We start from the raw sequence: 15,272 nt of genomic DNA, 5'->3' as shown, positions 1-15,272 counted from the left end.
CCAAGACTGCTTACCCCCAGCTTTTCCTACCTCTCTGAATGGTACCTTTAGGGGCACAGGTACTTGGGCCAAAACCCTGGATGCTCCCACTCTCCCACCTTACCCACTATCACCACAAGGCCTTAGCCACTGCCTGCAGCAGGCAGCCTCACTTGTCCCTTACATCAGACCAGCTCCAAACTCTGCTCCAGACCCAGCCCAAGCCTCCTGGGCACCAATAGGTGGCTCTAAATTGACTCTAGGCTTTCTCTATTATCCCTGCAGGCTGAGTTCTACAATAGGCTGCAGGGACCCTTCTGAAAGAAACATGAGACCCTTGGCTGCCCCAGCTCCTGGGGTTTCTTCCCCTGAAAACCTCATCTCCTAGAAATCTGTCTGTTCCCCTTCCCACTCCACCCTCCCAACAAAGATGCACCCCTATAACAGGCATTCCCTTACTCTGTTTTACTTTCACTCATAACACAGATCGATGTCTTATAGGATGGGCTTCTCTCCTGGGATGTGAGGTCCTTGAGTTGAGACCTTCATCTGTTTTGTTTGCTGCTGGAACTCCATATCTGGCTCTGACAAATGGTAAGCAAATGAACAAGTATTTCTGAAGGAATGAATGAAATATCAAAGGATAATAATAGTTCTCCCATTAGTGTTACTGTGAGGACTAAGCAAGATATGTCTATAAACATTAAGACAAATGTTGGCACAGGGTCTATACCTTCCTCCCTTCCGTCCTCCCTCGCTTCCCTCTGTTTTATCTCTAATAGTGAGCTCAACAGTCAGGAATTGACATTAGATCTGCAGGACAAGCATAGCTGCCCTATGAGGCCAACATATAGTCCTATTTTCCATGTACTCTGTAATTCATACCTTTCAGTCGCCTGACCAGAGGTAGACCTTACAAGAAATACCAGAGCTAAATTCACAAGTTCCACTCCTCATTTCATTTGATATTAAGAATTTGGAATTTAAGCATGAACAACAACAAGAAAAAATGTAAAGTTGCCTCTTTGATTTAGGAAGCCCGGACACATCTAGAAGTCGCAGGTTCCTCTTCCTTCCAACAGCTCTCATCCCCTGTAAATCATGTTAATTGTCTCCATGTGCCCACAGCCCACAGGGAGTTTTGCAATAGCCTTTGAGGAGATCACTGGTCTCTGATGTTTGTTACGAAATTCAGAAAACCATCTGGAAGTGATTTAAGTTAAGGGATTAATGATTTGGGGGTTAAATAACACATGCCTTAAAAAAAATAAATACAGGAAACTGTTAGCCCACAAACCTCTAAGTTCACACCTTCATTTTTGGGGAGGTTTCCTTAAAAAAAAAAAAGAAAAGATAAATCAACCATATCATCCCTTTTATTTGTTTGTTTGGTTTGTGTGCAAGTTTGATGGTAGATGGCAGAGTCAATGGGATCTTAAACTGAGGTCTGCAGAAGAGAAAAGCCCATTGCCCAGCTTCCTTTCGTCCCTTCGGGAAGCAGCAAGAAGGAGCTTTTATAGGTGATCTTAGAGACTTCCGGGTCTTAAGGAACATCTGAGACTCAGAACACTCAGGACAGCAGTGCCTTAGGGTACCAGCGAAGCGGCTTAGGGTACCAATGAACAGACTGGGGAACCTCTTTGTTTGCATTTCTCATTTTGAATTGTTATTCACTTTGCTGAGATTTGTTCAACTTCCTCCTTTTGATCATTTGCACCTGGGAGTCCTGGTCCCCCGAGCTAAATTTGGGTTTGCAGTAGACAGGGCAATTCTGTACCAAAAGGAAAGAAATGATGTGGGTGCCATAGACAATGAGCCCGCAAGAGAAGAGCAGGTCGTGGAGGGCATCATTTGAGGGATTTGGGTTCCGTTTATCAGACAAGAGGGAGAGGGTATGAGGCAGATCCCACACCCTCAGTCTGGAAAAGTAGATATGCTGTGTTTCTCACTGAGCCAGAAACACTTAAATGAAAAATATTTATTCCCCAGTGACTTCCAGGCTAACAAATAAAAATGAGAAGGAAATGTGCCTTCCATTTTAGGATCCCTAGTCTACTTTATGACTGCCTCCCGGGGTTTATCTACACTAACTGAAAGAGCTGAAGAATTGGACAGTTATCAGGACAATCCACTTAAAAAACGAAGCCTCTGCCACCAGGCCTATCAGAACCCACTGTGTCTTTACCTCCCTGGACTGGCTGCCTTCTCTCCACTTCCCGCAGGCAGAGCGGGCTGAGCACGCCAGCGAGCCCTTTTCCTCCCAAGGCTGCCCAGAACCCAGAGGCAGGCAGCTAGCAAACAGGCTCCGGGGCTGGGAAGAGTCCCCCGACCAAGCCTTTGCCCACCCCGATCCCAGGTCCTCCCTACACTTGGCTCACGCGCCCGTGTAACTGAGTGGGGGGTCTGAGAAATAGAGGGATTTGCAATCCTTCCACTTTTGTTTCCGAGGTTGGACTGAGCCAGCCCAGGTGAAAGCTGGGCCGCTGAGCCCTGTTCCCGAGAAGCCCCCAGACATTGAGGGGATCCCAAGCGTGCCTGCCGGGTCAGGGGAAGCACAGGGCTGAGGCCGGCTGGGCCTCCCGGGAGAAGCTTCTGGGCTCCAAACGGTTATCCTTTCACTCACGGACGCGAGAGGGAGTCGGGGTACGCCTTCAGACTGTTCAGACCCCGTGTGAACGAGAAGGCCAAACCATCAGTCACAGCACCAGCGAGAGTCTGGCGTTCCCTGAGCAGGGAGGGCAGCGCCAGGGACATCAGAGACGGGATACAGAGTGGGGTGGTGAGCGCAGGGCCTCTTGGTCTGACCCTCAGGGAAACAGCTGTGGCAGGAGCAAGTGTGGCTGGGGATGGGGCATCCCCCCCAACCCAGAGTTCATGAAAACCCTCGGGTGGTGGGAGGGGGGACCAGGGAGGATACTCAGCAGTATAAAAGGGTGCATCATGAAACAGTCTTTCTTCCAACCGGCGTCCCAGGTCCTTCCCAGAGGCCGCACTGTGATCCTGCCTTCATGCACGCACACACACGTGCGCACCCCTGTATCCCTCCGTGTTCCTCTTCAGACGGGAGTGCACATTGCTGTTCCCACTGGATAATCTACCCAGATCTGTCCGCATCAGCTACGGGGGACTTCTCATTCCAGATGTCCCTAGCTCGCAAGGCAAAAACGCAGGGGGCGACTTGAAGTCGAGGCGCGGAGCTGAGGACCACCCGGCCAGCCGTGACCGCAGGAGGCGGCGGGGGGAAGGGTCCCCTCCATCTTGAGTCGCGGGTCCTCGTGCAGAAGTCTCCGGGACGCGCGCCGAAGGGCGCGAAGGTGGCGGGGCTGCTGACCCGCCAGTCACCCGCCGCCCAGCGTTTGTTCCCGCCTGTCCCACCCCAAGGGCCTCCTCACAGCTCGCCTAGCCCCAGTGCTCGGCCTCCGCACCCAGGGCTGCTCGGGCCGGGGCGGGGCTGGGGGCGGCAGGGGCGGGCCCTGCGGTGGGCGGGTCCGTGGGCGGGGCGGGCGGTGGCTGCCGCGGCGGCTGGAGAAAAGTTGTCCCGGCCAGAGCGCGAGCTGCCGCGGATCCGAGCCGCCGCGGCGCGCCTAGCAGGGGCTGGGTGAGACCACCGGATCCGTCGCCGGGCCGGCCAACTGGCTGCCGGGGGTCGCCCCGGGGCATGGGACAGCCGGCGGGGGCTGCGGGCCGGCGCTGCGCCCCGGGTTGGCGGCGGGCGGCCTGAGCAACCGGACGCAGGATGCGCTCCGAGGGCGCGGCCGCCGGGCCGGTGGCGCCGCTGTGCGGGGCCCTGAGCCTGGTGTTGAGCGCGCTTCTGGGCAAAGGTAAGGCAGGGGCGGCGTCGGAAGTTCCTCGGTCCCAAGGCACCCGGGCAGGGGCGGCGCGGGGGCGGGGGGAGGGCGCTGTTCCCCCCGGGAGCCCCGGGCCGCCGCCGAGCGGTCTCTTCCCTAGGCGGGCAGACTCAGCGGGCGCCGTGGGCTTGGGCAAATCCGGCCGGTGCCCTATCTCGGGATTCGGGGGCTCGCCGGCCGGGAGGAGGGGGCGTGGCGGAGGGACTCTAGGTGTGTTCCCCACCGGGATTGCGGGAGGACCTCACGCAGCCGGGCAGAGTCGCACTGTGGAGCTGGGGGCTGGGGGCCGGGGGCGGGGAGCGGCCTCTTGGCTCGCTTTTCCTCGCGTCGTGCCCTCGCCGCAGCTCAGTCAGCCTGGCACTGGCCATCCCGAGCGCAGACAGGGTCCTGTGCGCCCCCAGCCACGGGGACCTGAGGAAAAGCGCCCGCCGTGCTCGGCTCGCGGGGGTCTCAGCTCGGCAGAAACCTGGGCCCTCGCCGCCAGCTGCCCTGCATTAGGGCCTGGTGGTCGGCGAGCGCGGAAAGGTGGGAGTGGGCGCGCTGCTCAGCGACTTGGGCTCCCCCGCAGCCCGGTCGCGGCAGGCCGGGCACCTCAGTCTCCTCTGCTCGGTAATGGGAGCGACTCTGCCAGGGGTGTGAGGATGAGTGAGCGCACGAGTGAGCGCACGAGTGGCCGCAGAGAGCTCGCAGAAGCTGGCGATGGCCGGTGTGGGAACGGTGTGGCTGTGTGCGTGCGGGGTCGGTGGCCTGGCGGCTCAGGGTCGGCGTGGAATTCGGGGAGCGTCGCTTCGCTGTCGCCCGCGCTGGCAAGAGGCTGGGGTCCACTGGGTGACGCCGAGGGCTCGCGAAAGCCCTGCCCTGCGCGCTGCGCCAGACCCTGGCCACCCGGGATACCCTGCTTTCTACCGCGAGAGTCCCCGCAGGCCAGCAGTCAGTGCTTGGGGAGAGACAAGTTGCCAGTTGATTTAGAAAGTAGCATTTGCTTTTCAAAAGTCCTGATGAGCCCTGTGAAATTCCAGATAAATCTATTCCCCTTGAGGTTGCAGGTTCACAGACACACCAACTAGACAAAATTGCTGTTTTAAATAGTGCCCTGTCTCCCCAGAGTTCAAGTGAACACGGGGCAGTGTGTGTATGTGTGTGTGTGTGTGTATATGCACACAAAGGGATTGGGGGCACTTCTCTGTACATTTTATTTGAAAGGGCAAATATATCCAGAATCTGGTGCCTTAACTCAGCTATTAGCTCTGAATCCTATCATTTCTAGGACTCAGTTTCCCCAAATGTAAAATGGCCATTCAAATGCTCACTTTAAATTGAGCAAGGGGCTAGCCCCTGATCGGGGATTGTCCAAGCCACCATGAGAAGACCTAGTCAGCTCCGAAGGTCGAGTGTGCTGTTAAAAGAAAGTTGTGGACTTTTCTTAATTAAAGATCATATTCCTTCTCCTTCTCTCCCCTACCTCCCCCCACCATCTAGAGGATTTTACTTTAGATTTGGAATGTGGTGGTTACACAGTCCATGTGGAAGAGGCTAGGGGCAGCAATTTGGTTAGAAAGTGGAACCAGGAATTTTGTTTTGAAGATTTACACAGCAAAGGTTGGGAGTGACAGATGAGGGGATGAGGGGGATAGTGATGCCCACCCCCTACCCCAGATGTGCGCCTCCTCCTGGTTCAGTGTAACCTTGATTTGGTGAGGTTTTCTCTTGCTTTTGCCTGACAGTTTTCATTTTTCACCACATGGTTTGTGATATCGCTCTGCAACTCAAGCTCTGCAAAATATTTTTCATTTTATTCCTCATGACCAAAAGCAGTAGTGCATTTCCCACTCTGATTCCTCCACAAAGAAAATGTTAAGATTTGGAGAGGAAGATTTTCTGACCCTTGTTTAAATTTGTGCTGTCTTCAAACAAACGAAAAAGCCATCTCTGACTCTTCCTGACCAAGATTTAAGTGCTGATTTCTGGAATCCTCAGAACCACTGATCAATTTTTAGACCAATTGTATGTTTATTTTTGACTGTGGATTTAAGGCTCCACAGTTCCTCAGGGTCGGAATGGAATCATTGTTCTTGGGAGGTTCCATAAATAGGCCAGGGCCTTGAGGGAAGGCAGTCTTCCTAAGGTTTAAGACTTGGGCTGAGGTGAAGTGTCCTTCAGTTAAAGGTTGAGGAATTGGCCCTGTGTAGAGCAAGTGGAAGGGGCTGTTGTGACTGAGATGCTATCAGAGGTGCAGTGATGGCTGGTCGTCACACATGGGTCCCCAGAGAAGCTCAGGGAGGACCACAGTCACTTTTCTGAAATAGGTGGGGCCCAATGTGTTTCATGATTCAGAATTATTAAGATCTTTGAATGACAATTAGACAGGTAGGCAGAGGCCTATGGTCATACACATATTGCATAACCCCCCAGGGTGGGTCTGGTGGTGTTGCCTGGAATTGCACACACTGATAATTTTGCATAATACATGTAAGTATTCACATAAAGGAGAGTAAAGACCCAAAACAGCCTCAGGTCTTTAGATAAACATTAGCCACCAAATGAATTAAACACAAACCAACCAACTTTTGGGGATTTTGAATTTCCGATGAGTGACTTGAGGCATGTGTCAGGTTTGAGTAGGAGAAGGTGGGTGGGGTGGGGAGGTCCTTCTCAGCTGCACCCTGTTCCTCCCACCAACCCTATGCATGGTGATGCTGGAGGTGACGATCACACCTTGTGGTATCTACACTCGCAGGACACACACACTCCATATACTTAGCACACTCCAATGTGCACTTTCTATCTCTGCATCCCAGTCCCTCAAGTGGAACACTGCAACTGAAGCTGCTCAAAAGTGACCTCAGCTTGGAAGCCACTTGTCATTGGACTTGTTCTCATTCTCTCTCTAAACCCACCGCTCTTGATTAGTGCTTGTAAACTCCATGACCAACAGACAAGGACTCTTTTGTCCAGGCAGTGGTTTTTTTTAAAAAAGTGAATGTGCTTCCTCAAATTGGTACAATTCACATATAAAAATCAGGATTTCCAACTTCCCTCTGGGTGCTCTGCCAACTTGGGTACCCATTCCCATATGCCTACATCTCTCTAGAGCTTAGCCTGGGTGTTCTCTTGGGGTGTCTATCATCTCCTTTCTCCCCTCTTAGCTGCCTGCCCCACCCCTTGGCCATTTGCACCTCCAGCTCTTCTTCCTTCTCACTGTTCACTGTTAGCTTAATCCCAAGGGTGGCTAGAGCCAGGCAGAGAAGAACTCAGAACTCTCAATTATATTAGTAGTTAGCACCTCCATGGGCAGAGGTTAAAATAAAGACTTTGGATGTATTAGATATTTCATACATCCATAGTCATGAGAGGCAAAGTTAATAAAAATGAGTCTTTGGTATATTAATTGGAGTGAAAGGGAGTATTACTGAATTAATGGAAATTCTGATTGATAGACTATTTTTATAGCAGTACTTTGTTTAAAAGTCAGGTTTATTAAGACATAATTTTTATACAGTAAAATTCATCCTTTTGAGTACAGAGTTACAAGTTTTGACAAATGCTTGTAGTTCTGTAAACACCACCACGATCATGGTAAATAACATTTCTAACACTCAAATTCCTCTGTGCCCCTAGCCACATCCTTTCCCTAATACCAGCCTCTGGCAACCACTGATTTGTTCTATGTCTTTATAATTTGCCTTTCTCATAATTCCATGAAAATGGGAGGTATGCAGCTTTTGTGTCTGCTGTCTTTCAGTTAGCATAATGCATTTAATATTCACTTACATATCAGTAGTTTGCTTCTTTTTAGTGCTGCATTACATTCCATTGAACACATGCACCACCATTTGTTTATTCATTTCTTGGGTGAAGGACATTTGGGTTACTTCCATTTGTTGATGATTATGAAAGTAGTTACAAACAGGTTTTCATGCAAACATAGGTCCTCATTTCTCTTGAGAAAATAAATGCCTAGAACTGGGATTTCTGGGTAGTATGGTAGTTGTATGTACAAATTTATCAGAAACTTTAAACTCTTTTTTGACCGTAGTAACATTTTGCCTTCCCACTGGCAAGGTGTTAAAAGTTCCAGTTGTTTTATATCTTCAGCACCACTTAATGTTAACCATTTTTTGTATGATCTTGTTTAGCAGTTCTGACAAGTGTATAGTAGTCCTCAAGGTTTTAATTTTCACTCTCATGACTTAGATTGTTGGGTGTGATTTCTCGTGCTTATTTGCTACCTTAAATGTTCTTCGGTGAAAAGTCTCTTTCAAATCTCTGCCCATTTTTTATTGTTAATTTTCCTGTTATTGATCTTTGAGAGTACTTATGTGTTATGGTGCAAGTCTTTATAGATATGTGTTTACAGATATTTTTTTCCCAATCTTTGGAGGAGCAAAGGTTTTCAATTCTAATGAAGTTTGTATTAATTTTTCTCTTAGTAATTGTGCTTTAGTGTCACATCTGAGAAAACTTTACCTAACCCAGGGTCACAAGGACTCTTCCGATGACTAAGGTATTATATGGGTACTTCATATGCCTGCCAATATTTTATCTTTTTTCTCTCTTAGTTACTGAGAAGAGTGTTGAACTCTCCAACTAAGTTGTAGTTTTGTCTGTTTTTTATTTCAGTTCTGTCATGTATTTTGAAACACTGTTTTAGGTTCACACAGGCTGAAGATTGTTATGCTCTATGGTGAACTGACTCCTTTGTCACTATGCAATACCCTCCTTTATTCCTGGAAATATTGTTTCAAAGTCTATTTAATCTGATATTAATATAGCCACGGCAACTTTCTTTTAATTCATGTTTGCATTATAGTACCTTTTGTCTTTTCATAAAACCAACTTGTGTCTTTATATTTAATGTTGATTGTTTATAGGCAGCATACGTTTGGGGTTTGCTTGTTTATGCAACCTAATCTCTATCTTTTAATCATTGTGTTTAGACCATTTATATTTAATGTGATTTTTGATATGTTTATATTAAATTATACCATCTTGTTCTCTGTTTCTTTATGTTCCATCTGCTCTTTATTCTTTTTTCTTCCTGCTCTTCAATTAAATACTTTTTTATGATTCCATTTTATCTCCATATTGGCACATTATTTATACCTCTTTTAAATTTTAGTCATTGCCCTAAGGTTTACAAAATACATCTTTAATTAATCAAAGCCTACATTCAAATCAAGTTATACTGCTTCATACATTGTGTAAGAACTTTAAAACAATATATCCCAATATGTTTTTCCTCTACGTGTAATCCTTTTCAAATGTATACAACCTACACCCTAGCTATGGCCAAGAGAATTTTAATTAGAGATTATTTGCATATACTTTGAAGAAGGATTAAAAAATGTGTTTGATTGGCTTGTCTTTGTTTCTGAGTGGGTACTTCTGATATCCTTGAAACCATTTTCTCTGCAGGATGTTATTTTCTCTCCTACCTGTGTGCTGAGCTGAACAAAAGTGTTTACACACCTTAGGGATTCACAAGTTACTGCCTTTTAGGAGAGAACAAAGGTATAACACAACCCAGCCAAAGCCTGAATTAGCAAAATTTCCAAGACAATGGTTCTAGATACTCTCCCAGAATAACTGATTCCTTGTCTTCTGCAGTGTGTACAGTTTTTTTTTTCTTTTTACTGATTTAGTTCTTAGTGGTGTGTTAGGAGTGTTAAATGGCAAATGTCTGGATTCCTAAGGCAACTCAGATTTGACATGGAAGACCCTGTCTTCTCCACGTGAAGTTTTTCCTTCTTCCTTAACACCTCTCATGTTGTCAGCAACGTGGGGAACTAATACTTACTGATTAATTAGGGAGGCTCAGAATTATAGAAGCAGAGGCTTGAGTTTGAGCACTTGTCAGAAGCCTCTGTGACAGCAGAAACATGTCAGGACTACCTAAGGAATAAACCATGACCCTGAAAGGTATATCGAAGGGCCAGGTTTCCAGAATTAAAAGTTGCCTGTCCAGGATTCCCTGTAGTTAACAACTGATGTTGGACTTCAGGTTGCTGATACTGGGATATGCTGACTCCAACTGTTTTATTTGTTGTTATCTCTGTGCTCATGTTTGAGATTTCAGGAGGAAAGACTAATTCTGGCTGAACTTTAGAATCTCCTGGGAAGCTTTAAAAAATGCTCATCCCCAGGCCCTACGCCAAGTGGATTGGACCAGGTCTTTGGTCATGGTGGAGTGTCAGTGAGCACATGATCATGTTTATGTGTTACAGGCTCTTCAGGTGATTCTACGGTGTAGCCAGGGATGAGAACAGGTGGCCGAGGCCCATCTCTATCTAGAAAGGTTAAGATAGTCTGATGGACACTTCGCCATCTTCCATTAAAGGGAAAGGGTTTCCTTTCAGAGAAAAATGGAAGAGTTGTTACAAAAGAAGGTGAGATGGATGCTTGAGGCAACAAGCATCCTTCCTACCAGCTCAGACTGCTGTGTGTGTGCAGCACAGATTGAAGGACAGCTCTTCTGAGCCTCAGTTTTATGAAGTGGAGACAACAGCGCTTCCTTTATAGGATTCTTGAGACTATCTAATGAATAAAATGGACATGAGACTCTTAGCACAGTGTGTAAGTTTCCGAGGCTGCTGTAACAAAGGACCACAGTCTGGGCAGCTTTATAGCAGAAATTTATTCCCTCGAAGTTCTGGACCCAGAAGTCCAAACTCAAGTGACGTCTTGGCCGTGCTGTCTCTGAAGACTGAGAGAGGATCCTCCTTTGCTCTTTCATCTTTGTGGACTCCTAGTGGTTCCCACTTGTGGCCACACCCCTGCAGTCTCTGCCACCACCTCCCCATGGCTTTTTCTACATGTCTCTCCCTTCTGTCTTACAAGGACACATGTCATTGCATTAGGGCCACCCGAATCCAGGATGATCTCATCCTGAGAGCTTTACCTTAATTACATTTGGAAGAAACCTTTCTTCCAAATAAGGTGATATTCGTAGATTGTAAGCAGACATATTTTTCACAGTCCACCCTTCAACTAACCACACATGGTCAGATTTGGTACACAGTAAAAGTTCAATAAGTCACAGCTATTATTACATGCATAAAATTACCAAAGCCATGGAGAAAAAGAATTACATGATATAATCTAATGGAAACTGTATGTAGATGTTTTTAAAAACAACTGAGAATAAAGTGAAAAAAATGACAACAACCGTGGATTTGACAAAATCTGGAAGTAGGAAAACCTGGTCAAGGATGAGGTGTCTATTTATTATCAACCTAATAGAGAGCCAGTAGCTGATAATCAGACATCCCTTGATGTACCTCATGCTTATGTACAGCTTAGCCTAATTCCACTGGGCTTGGTTTCATAATACCCTTGGTCCTGTCTTACTCACGCCTCTCCCTCTGGGTTCACAATGTCCTCAGAACCACCCAGGGCAGCTCCCGTATCTCCTCGAGGTTCATTTTTCACCCAACTCTGCTGCGAACTCTTTTCATATTTCTTTCTCAGTGGGTCCCTCTAGCCCCTTAATTATAATGTTTGTTTTCTGCCGTGTTTCTTCACTGTCTCTGTGGACTCAGATGCTCTAGAAAGGTAGATATAATACTACCCACTTTGGCACATAAAGGGTTGATGAATTGCTTTTTGAGGCAATAAGGGATTCCCATATTCTCAAAATAAGCAGAGGAACTTTAAGGCATCCCCTCACCCCAAACACATGCAGAACTTCCCATTTACTGATGATTTTAAGCCAGAAAGAAAGAAATAAAACAACTCACATCATGAACAGGATGTGACACTGGTAGCATGGTTTTGTCTCCTTTGGAAACAGTAAGGTTGTGCTTCAGGCCTTGGAACAAATTTTCCCTACCTGCCTACTGGAAATGGTCTTTGATTATGCACCAAACCATTCACTGTACTAGTCATGACTCCTTTAGTTGCAAATGCTAAAAACCCAGCTTAAGCAAATGGTATGAAAGCCACTAAATTAAAAAAGGAAAATGAAAGGGTACATAGAATAAATGTATTTGTTTAGCTAACTGAAAAGCCCATGTAGGCTTCAGGCACTGCTGGGTCCAGGAACAAATTAGTGTCACTATACTTTGTTTCCATCTATTCTCTCCTGTGGCCTCTGTGTTGGCTGTATTTCTGGGTAGTCATGACTGTCACTAGCAGCTCTGGGTTTAACATCCTATCCACACACAGCACCCAACAACAAAAAAAGTGGCTTCCCAGATGACTAGAAAAATTCATTGGCGTGAATCTCATGTCACTCACTGGGGCCCAGCCATGAGCCAGTTGCTGCCAAGAAGGAGAACTAAGTTTCTGATTGGTCAGGTCTGGGACACACTGATCCCAGGAACCTGAGGTCATTCCCACTAGGAGAGAAAGGGCAGAAGGCGTAGTGGCCCAAAGACAAATCAGTCTATATCAGATGAAGGGGGATAGGTCCTTCTCCACCTCCCCGTGTACTTCCAGATCTGAGTGGCTGGGCTGTCTCCTGTTTTCTGTTCACTTTGTTGTCATTCTGTCCTTCATTCATTCCTCCATCAGACATGCCTCAGGTATGGCTGTGGACTGGCAGGCAGCAGTGACATCTTCCCCTGTTGGCCTCTCCTTGCAGACGAGGAGACCTTTCTTTCAGGAGAAAAGAAGTGCTCACGCCAGGACTCTAAGGGGCTCTGGGTTGGGTTCCTGAAGCCTGCCAGATTCTAATGCCTCATCCATGGAAGGTGGTCCTAAGAGGCTTTCTGGTCTGGCATCCTCACTGATGAGAAAAGAAATCCTGGGGCATCTCCATTTTACTGGGATTTGTTCTGCTCCAGCTCTTGGTCTTTCCTGCTTGCTAAGCAGTATGTGCTCTTTTCTTCAATTTATGGAAATCTTTTGGGTCAGTACACAGCCTCAGGTGACCATTTTCTTTATTTTCCCCCTTTTAATTGTAAGCAATGAACTGACTCAGAGAGCAGACTTCTCATTTGCCTCCAAACTCAGCATTTCCATCGTGCTTATGTCCTGATAAAAAAAGTGCCATTTGCTCCCTGCTCTGAGTCAGTTGCCTTCCTGACCATGGCCTGGCCCTTGGTTACCCGACTCCCGCCGTCAATGCCATGAGATGTCTGAGAGCAGTAGGAGGTCGCCTGTTAGTTCTGAGGGCTCATTCTCCCATTCACAGAGGCAGGAAGTCTGCCAGCAACAGCTTTGTACCAACCCTCTGTGCTCTGGGAGCCACTGGTCTGGGGGAATTTTTTTTTCTCACATGTCCTAACTTGCTGTTCTCCAAGCACATGCATTGCTGAGAGTCTAGTTCTGTACTTTCTTACTCAATTACTGCTGATCCTGTAGAGACAGTCCTTACTTTAACAGACCAAGAGGAAAACCAAAATGTCCACTATCCTCAGTGCACAGCTGCGTCTTGGCTGGGGAGGCCCCCATTCAGTCTTCTTGACCACCAGGTATATCTTGTTGTCCTCTGTTCAGAAGCCTCTGAGGCTCCCATCAGGTTCAGAGCTGAAGCCACAGACTGTTCAATGATGCATAAGGTACATGAACTCTGACCCCCTACCATCCTTCCAACCTGATTTCCACCCCCACGCCCTCACACACACACTCTGTTCCCGTCCCATTGCTCATCCTCACCTCCCCAGGTGGGCTTCCACCTCAGGGCCTTTGCCCATGCCTGCTGTGAGGTAACATGTAGTTGTCCACTTGAGGCAATGTAAGCTTCTTTAGGTCTCTGCTCAAAAGTCACCTTCTCGCAGAGGTCTCCCTTGTCTGCACCATCTGTGGTTCTCTGTCATGGCACATTTCACATCCCTGCCCAATTTTGTTGTTTTCCTTTGTACTTATGTCCACGTGACAGTCCACAGATTTGACCTACTTGTTTATCCAGCTTCCTCTCCCCTGGAACTTAAGCTCCATGAGAACAGAAAGATTTCTTTATTTTCTTCACTGTTTTGTGTATTTGTTTTTCTCTTTGGTCCTTGTGCCTGGTACATGTGAAGTCCTTAAGACTTGGTGAATGAATGAGTGAACAAATGAATAAGTGATGTAATTCTGCCTTTGACATCTCAAAGTGTCTGTCACACAGAGCTAACCTCTTCAATCTTGATAGCTCAAAAAGTGGGGAGACATGTTTGATGGGCTGACAGCTCTAGATGGCCACCATTTTTCAAAGGGTCTGAGAACAGACCTGCTCTTGCCATCAGTCATTCCAGAAGAGTATCCCTGTTGGAACTGAGGTGAGGATGTTCATAATAGGTGGGCGATGCTCAAATGTGCTGGCCAAAGGCAACATTTCCCAGCCATCAACTTTATTTCTATGTGGCCAGTCTTCTGTGTATCCTTCTGCCTCCTCATTTCAGGTGAGATGCAAGGAGCCCTCCTCCTTTGCAGATAGCGGGTTCCCAGAAACAGCCATCATGAAAGGAATCAGCGCAGAGACCAGAATTTCACTGTAAACAGTGAAAAACATCCTTGATTAGGATTTTCTCTTTACGACCGAGTGAGTTACTGAAATAATCGGAAGTGATTGCACATGAGTAAAAGACATTTTTGGGGAATGATGAAATTATGCTAAAATTAGTCCATCAGTTATGGCTTGATCCAGGTGTTTGGTTATGACATCAGCTTTTTGTTTGGTTGGTTTTTTTGCTTTTTTTTTTTTTAGTTCTTCCCTTTGCCTATTATGGTGTTGGCTTCATTTTTAGGTCCTACGTGGTGGCTCTTGGCAGTTCCAAGTTCCTACCCTTGCCAAGGTCAGCTATCCTTTACCCAGTACCCAACAAACCCAGGAGAGGTCATACTGGCTCTGTTTAGTTCATGCCATTTCTGAACCAATCAGCCTGGTCGATAAAAGACAGTGTGCTCTAATTGTCCTGGCTGGGAGCTGTGGGAAGAGTTTTGAGGGCTGAAAAAGGAAAAGAGGTGCAGAGGAAAAATTAGGTGGTGTTTTCAGAAGAAGAATGAAGAATTGGGGCTGTAAAAAAAGTGATACTAATCCTACATCTCCGAAATCAGGAGCATGAGCAACACAGGTAGAGAAAACAGAGAAAAGTCAGGCAAATAAGTTGTATCTTTTTCCTGCCCAGCGGTCCGCCTGAGTTAGTATGTAGGAACAGGAGGCCGCTTGACGATGTTTAATTGAATTTGTGTCATACTTGCCTGAACCAAGGATAAGCAAACATCATTCATCACTTGCCTGTCAACCCGGCCCTCTCTCCAATATCGGGGGCAAAATAAGACTGATGTATGAGATGGACAGAGTGGTGGCTGGAGAGACAAAGGCAGGATCCAGAATGAGCTTCTTTCAGCAGGTCAGGACCTTGGCCTCACCTGATCAGTCCTATTTGGGGGCAAGAATATGGTGTTCACACCTGCTTGAGTCAAATTCTGCTCTGTTGTGTCGATATGAGCATGCTGCTTGAACTTATGGGGCCTCAGTTTCTGCATCTGTGCGATGGGGCTAAGAAGACCTGTTTTACCGAG

General features: G+C 47.2%; 1 protein-coding gene across 2 annotated transcripts in view; it reads left to right on the top strand.

The window, feature by feature from the left end:
- Nucleotides 1-3,488: 3,488 nt before the first annotated feature.
- The window catches only part of TMEM132C (transmembrane protein 132C), a 292,976-nt gene continuing 281,192 nt past the window's right edge, over nt 3,489-15,272 (top strand). For both annotated transcript variants that reach the window (XM_057492560.1, XM_036921806.2), the window contains exon 1: nt 3,489-3,800. In XM_057492560.1, coding sequence (XP_057348543.1) covers nt 3,716-3,800 — 85 coding nt within the window. In that variant the 5' untranslated portion in view covers nt 3,489-3,715. The remainder of the gene's footprint in view (nt 3,801-15,272) is intronic.

This window comes from Manis pentadactyla, chromosome 14, assembly GCF_030020395.1.
Source record: "Manis pentadactyla isolate mManPen7 chromosome 14, mManPen7.hap1, whole genome shotgun sequence".
Classification (NCBI taxonomy): Eukaryota; Metazoa; Chordata; class Mammalia; order Pholidota; family Manidae; genus Manis; species Manis pentadactyla.
Note: the sequence above shows the minus strand (reverse complement) of the source record. Positions and strands in the feature narration are given on the sequence as shown.